This window comes from Pundamilia nyererei, unplaced genomic scaffold, assembly GCF_000239375.1.
Source record: "Pundamilia nyererei isolate P.nyererei 1_Seehausen unplaced genomic scaffold, PunNye1.0 scaffold00117, whole genome shotgun sequence".
NCBI classification, from domain to species: Eukaryota; Metazoa; Chordata; class Actinopteri; order Cichliformes; family Cichlidae; genus Pundamilia; species Pundamilia nyererei.
The window spans coordinates 413,608-419,576 of record NW_005187518.1 but is presented as its reverse complement, the minus strand read 5'-3'; the positions used below and the strand labels follow the sequence as shown (position 1 = coordinate 419,576).

The 5,969-nt window shown below is 43.5% G+C and overlaps 1 protein-coding gene across 3 annotated transcripts in view; it reads left to right on the top strand.

Annotated features, from left to right (window-relative positions):
• Positions 1 to 5,969, top strand: part of cux1b (cut-like homeobox 1b) — a 62,224-nt gene that overhangs the window by 19,868 nt on the left and 36,387 nt on the right. For all 3 annotated transcript variants that reach the window (XM_005742092.2, XM_005742091.2, XM_005742090.2), the window contains exon 3: positions 2,310 to 2,357. In XM_005742092.2, coding sequence (XP_005742149.1) covers positions 2,310 to 2,357 — 48 coding nt within the window. The remainder of the gene's footprint in view (positions 1 to 2,309; positions 2,358 to 5,969) is intronic.

Genomic DNA, 5,969 nt, shown 5'->3' with positions numbered 1-5,969 from the left:
CACACACACACACACACACACACACACACACACACACACACACACACACACACACACACACACACATTGACCATGGTGTCTGTGTGCATTGTTGTTATATGGTCATAAATCTTTGGAAGTGGAGGGGGCAGGGGGTGGAGCACCGCAGAGTGGACCAGAGGGGTTTAAAACTCCGGTGTTCAGCAGAAGGAGTCGCTTGGTGCCGTGTGGTATTTGCGTGTGTTTGTTTTTGTTTGAGTCTACACTAGGTTATTATAATTATAATATAATTAACTAAAAGCTAAAAGTAGGTGTAAATGAAGCATTTTAGTTTAGCTTTTGTTTGTATTGAGCTTAACTTAAATCGAACTAAAATAAAGCAAAAAAAATACTGAAATCTTCAGTTTTAGGTTTTGTCACTTTGGTCTGATTTGCTTTTATTACCTGCCATGTGTTTATCGAGACTTGAGATGTCTACATGTGTGAATGAACATCCTTTAGAAAATCTTGTTTATGTTCGTATTTCTATTCTGAACCTCTGAAAAATGTGACTAAAGCACTCCAGACTAAAGTAATTAAAGACTAAAAGTAACACTGAAAAGAACGAAACGTTTTTCTCTCCCCCAAACAATCAATCTGCATCTGGAAACTGTCTGAAAATAAACCAAATCGAAAACAAAAACACAAAAACGAAAGAAGAAAAATGCAAAAGTATAATAATTGTAAGTAATCATTGAGGTTGCTGCAGCATTTATGAAAGCTTACAGCTACTAAAACCTAAAAACTCAAAGTTAATGAGATTGTTAGAGCGACTTCATATGATTTGGTTTTCTTAAAAAAAAAAAAATTTATGGTTGCCTCGAGTTGACTCATCGCGCAGACTCCCTCAAAAAAAGCTGAAGATTATAATTTCAACAAAGGCGGCAATTATTGCTGGACTACTTTTTTTGGTCACTGTATTTTCATAAGAGGTTCTGTGAATCAGCGCTGAGTTGATGATAACACAAAGTGTGAGATATTGAAGTGAAAAGTGCCTTAAATGTTGCATTTTCATTGCCTTGCAGCAAAACGGGGGCATAGATGTTCCAAACAAGTGAACTTTTGTTTATATTTTGTATTTTCATGAATCCAAATATGCTGTAGTGCAGGTCATCGAAAAACTAAAAGGAAACTGAAATGTAAAATTAGAATATTATCAGAATGCAAACGATGAAGCTGACACTTATCTGGTGTTTTGTGTGGGTGGGTCTTTTTTTTTTTTTTCCCTCCATGCTCTTCATCTCCTTCTCTGTGTTAGAGGGAGAAAAAAGAGGGAAGGAGGGTTTTTTTGAGGGGGGGGCAGGGTGCAGGTCATTACCCCTCAGCGGGGGGATATTGAATTGGCCCAGACAAACAGCCGCAACGACCCCTGATGAGGTAACAATGAAGCGGGGTCACCAAGGTCACGACCTGTCCTCAGCCCCAGACAAGCGGCCTGTCTGGACCAACCTGGGATTAGGCCTGGCCCCAGACACTGGTCCCAGGTCAGTTTGGGATGCACGTTCCCCTGCAGCCTCAGCTAGGCTTTTAAAGGCAGAGGGTTTCTAAAAGGCGCCGAGTCTCCCGAGCACACATCTGTCGTTGCCCTACTTCACATCTTCATTAGGCAGTTTTGAGAGTGCGCGTGCATTCACAAACTGTGAGAATCAAGTGTTCCTGTACAGAATGTCCTATTCTGCCGCGCTTTTTACCATACGCTCCAGTTCAGTTTGTCAGGATGTGGGCTCAGCTAACAGCACGGTGATTTGCATGTTCCCCTGATACGTACTCGACCGGGTATCTAATCTGAAACTGCTGACTTGTACTGGAAAGTCATGCAATGGGACTTGGAGGATAAGGAGCGTTTCCGTTATAGTAAAAAAATAAAATAAAATTTGGTGCGCAGACATGATTTGCATTAACGGTAGGCCTTCTCCTCGGCTCATTCACTCTCACGTGCTCTAGCGCTGCCCCTGGGTGGCCCAGGTGGTGCTGCACCTGTTCTTGTGAGAAACGCTGTCCGCCGGAACACCTCCGGGTACAAACCTGGCGTCCTCCCTAACATCATGTTCATCACTCACGCACCGCAGTGTTGTTGTTTTTTTTTTCTTTTCTTTTGTTTTTCATTGAGGTTGACAGCAGCAGGAACGGTCACTGCTTGAGCAGCTTATTCGATTGCTACATAGTCATTATACAACTTGTGCATCTCTGCCACTTGTCCCTGTGTTATTTAGTGCTATTTAAGGATTAAAATATTCAGTTGATTGTTCTGTTTTTGATACTCACTAATCTCCTCTTTATTTTTTTTTTAGGATTTACGGAAACAGGTTGCCCCTTTGCTTAAGAGCTTCCAAGGAGAGGTGAGTGGATTATTTTTGGAAATTATTATTGACACAGCGATATCCATAACATGCTCCAAGCAAAGTAATCAAATAATGCATTTTATGAAGCCTGTTTGACATTCATTAACTGCTAACTTGCTTCCTCTCGCAGTGCCTTTTTTCTTTTTCTTTTTTTAACTTTTGTCTTCAATCATCATCTCTTCTCTCTCACTTCTCTCTTTCCCCTCTTCACTTCGCCATCTCCTGTTCTCTTTCTTGCCACTATCTCATTTCCCCTTCTTTCCTCTCCCTCTTTTCTTTGCTCTGCTCTGCTCTTGATTTTCTGTCCTATTCATGAAGTCCTGTTGCCCGAGGGTGTGTTTAAATTGCATCCTGCAAAAAAAAAAAAAAAAGGCACCACAAAACCCTAGCTCTAGCCAGTCACAACTCACCGAGTGCTATTTCCTCAGACTTTGCCTGCATGATTCTGTGGGGGGATATTTGTTGTTGTTTTTTCTTTTCTTTTTTTCTTCAGTTGATTTGGTGAATCATGAGCCATTTTTGCTCATCGTGGCACATGCATGTTTACTTTAAGTTTGCCCAAGGTTTTTGTGTACCTTGACCAATCAAAGGTGACTTTTGTGTGTGCTATATCATACCCCTGCTGTCCCCCCCCCCCCCCTCTATCCTCCTCCTCCGTCATTTTGGCCCATTTCCATCGTGGCTCCTCCTCACTGGCAGCCATGCATTTCCAGTTCGCTCCCATATGTGAAAGTCAGTGGGTAGGAGTGGAAGCGGCTGGTTTAGACTGGGGCGTTATTTGGGGTTGGAGTGGGTGGACATTCAGCAGAATCTTTTCTCTAACACACACACATACACACACACACACACACTCTCACACACAGAGAAAGAAAATCATCTCAATAGATAGTGACAGGGCTGCTTTGCTACTGGCCATAGAGTGCTACAGTTTAACACTGGGTTAGTTTCCATATTCTTGTGTTAGAGCAACAACCACAGCCAGTGGTTATGTAAAAATGCTGTAATTTATAGTGGTTCTTCCATGTTCTGCTGATGATCCACAGTCTATTTAGAGAATAGAAACAGCAGCGGTATAATTGGGGCTTTGTCAGCTGTTTCCACAATCCTCATGTTGACACACCTCGACGGCGTGCACACCAGAACACGCTGAGACGCGTAGTGGGTGGTCGCGGAACTGAGAAGGACATTATCTTATGATTATTGAGATAATACTGTACACCCGCGCCAGTCTTAGAGCAGCCCATCAATCAGTCGCCTATTCTGCACGCTTGCATGCCACGACATGAGTTGCTCTGAGAATGTGTAATTTTAGCCCGTCTTTGTTTGCTTACCCCTCAATGCTTTGATCAAGGACAAGACAGCACCAGAAGCCAGAAGGTCTTGTCGAAATCCCACAGTAACTCATCCTTAAGCATTTTACCCAGGAGGATGAATCTTTACTAAGTGAATGTAGAACTCAGACAGAACAATAAAAAGTTTTAGCCCAGGAACTTGGAGGTCTTGATACTCTGTTTAATCTTTGTCATTGAAAGGTGGATGCCCTCGGGTCATAATTATTACCAATAACAGTAGTGTTTCCACAAGGCCTCAGTTTGGTAAACGGGTTATGTGTGTGTGTGTGTGTATGTTGCATACTCAGTGTTCCTTGTTGGTCCATCGATCAGATAAGCTTTTCCATTATCCAAGGCTTCAGTCTCTGCTTCCCATAGCCTCCCCTTATCAGACTCCACTGGGGCCACACACACACACACACACACACACACACACACACACACACACACACACACACACACACACACACACAGATATATATGTATACACACACAGGTCAGCCCGATGCCCTTCACACACTACGGGTTAGATAGGGGAGCAAGGTGGTGCTGAGTGATGGTGGCACAAGGTGCTGACGTATGTACGTATGTGTTTGTGTGCGTGGACTTGTCAGGGATACCTTTTTGCAATTGCTTGCACTTCTCATCAGTAACCTACTGATACTGGTGAGGTATCATTTGTGTCACTTCATTTGTGTGTGTGTGTGTGGGATGGGGGCAGGGGAGCATGTAATAGCAGATGTCATTGGGATTGGTTGAAAGAGCTGCAGTTTGGAACAGCAGGGTTGTATTTGCAAATCCTGGGTGGTCTTCTAATGGCTCTGGTCCTGCAGTTAACCTGCCTCTAACTGTAGGGTGTGTCCTACATTAAATGTCTATTTCCTGCCTCCCATGTTGGGCTATATAAAGCTAGTGTACCACTGACCTTGGCCCAGTCATTGTACAGTCACGCAGCTGGCTTCCTTCGGTGCCATTGGCAGATAATTTTTTTTTCTGTGTGTGTGTGATGGTTTTTGTATGTTTCTTTTTTTTATGATGAGATTGTGTGGCGTGACTTTAAGTCTCTGATCACATTCCCTTATATATACAAACACACACACAGACGTGTGCACGGACATTTCGACAGGTTTGATGTTGGTGTGTGTGAGAAAGGTATTAGTGCTCTGTATCTGTAATCTCCCATTAGCGGCCATGCATTTGAGGATTCTGATCGCTCAGTGTCACACAGCACACGAAGAAGGGTAAAGTACACGATGCAGCATGATGTGAGAACGAGAGATATTAGTATTGGAGAGAGAGGGAGGAGGGAGATTGCAGGAGCATGCAAGAGAGACTCAAGTGTGACAGAGAAACATGTGAGAAAGGCTAACAGTGGAAAAAACAAATTGAGGAAAAGAAAAGACTGAGTCAGAGAACATGGAAGTGACAAGAGAGAGAATTTGTGAGAGAGACGAGGAGAAAGACACAGAGAAATGAAAAAAAGAGGGAGGGGTGGGGTGCTGGCACCAGCCTACTCAGGGCCAGATGTTTTGCGGCTAAAAAACTAGAGATGAATCAAAGCCATGTGAAGAGATTTATTAGGTTCCCATAGGAGCCCAGGCAGTATTACATGTAGCCCGCTCTGTTTACAGTGGCAAGAACCCCTAAACCACCCATCAACTACACTACTGGCTTGGCTGGGAATGTGAAGACTTTATATTTGGACTTATATAGGCTTTTGTCTTTATTCCTTTTCTCTCAGTGAATGTGCTGGAGGAGTTGGAAGAGAAACACAGGCTGTTTAGTCTGAGTGCGTGAGCCAGAGTAGTCAGCTGTAGCTCTGCCCAGTACAGTAGCACCATCTGAATGTCTTTATTTGGCATCTGTTTCCCTCGATTTAGACTTGATTTCAGATGCATTTCGCCTACTCTGTCTGCTTCTCATATTGAAGTGTGACACAGAGACTATGGCAGAGCTCGTTGCCTCATGTTTCAGCATTGACAACAGCGTAAAAGTTCCCCTCTCCAGTATGATTTTAGAATTAATCTCTTATAGATCCAATCTAATGCTGTCCGTTTCAATAATATCGGTGATGGAATGCATGCCGTGCCCTCTTGTGTTAATGGCTGCATCAGTAATGGATCCACACTGTATTGCTGCTAAGAGCTGACTGAATAATCTGCCCCTGCTGTGGCTGGAAAGACTGAGCCAGCTGTTTAATGATGTCAGTGTGCTGGAGGGGAAACAAACACACACATTTGCACACAGGCTCGCCAGCACACACACACACACACACACA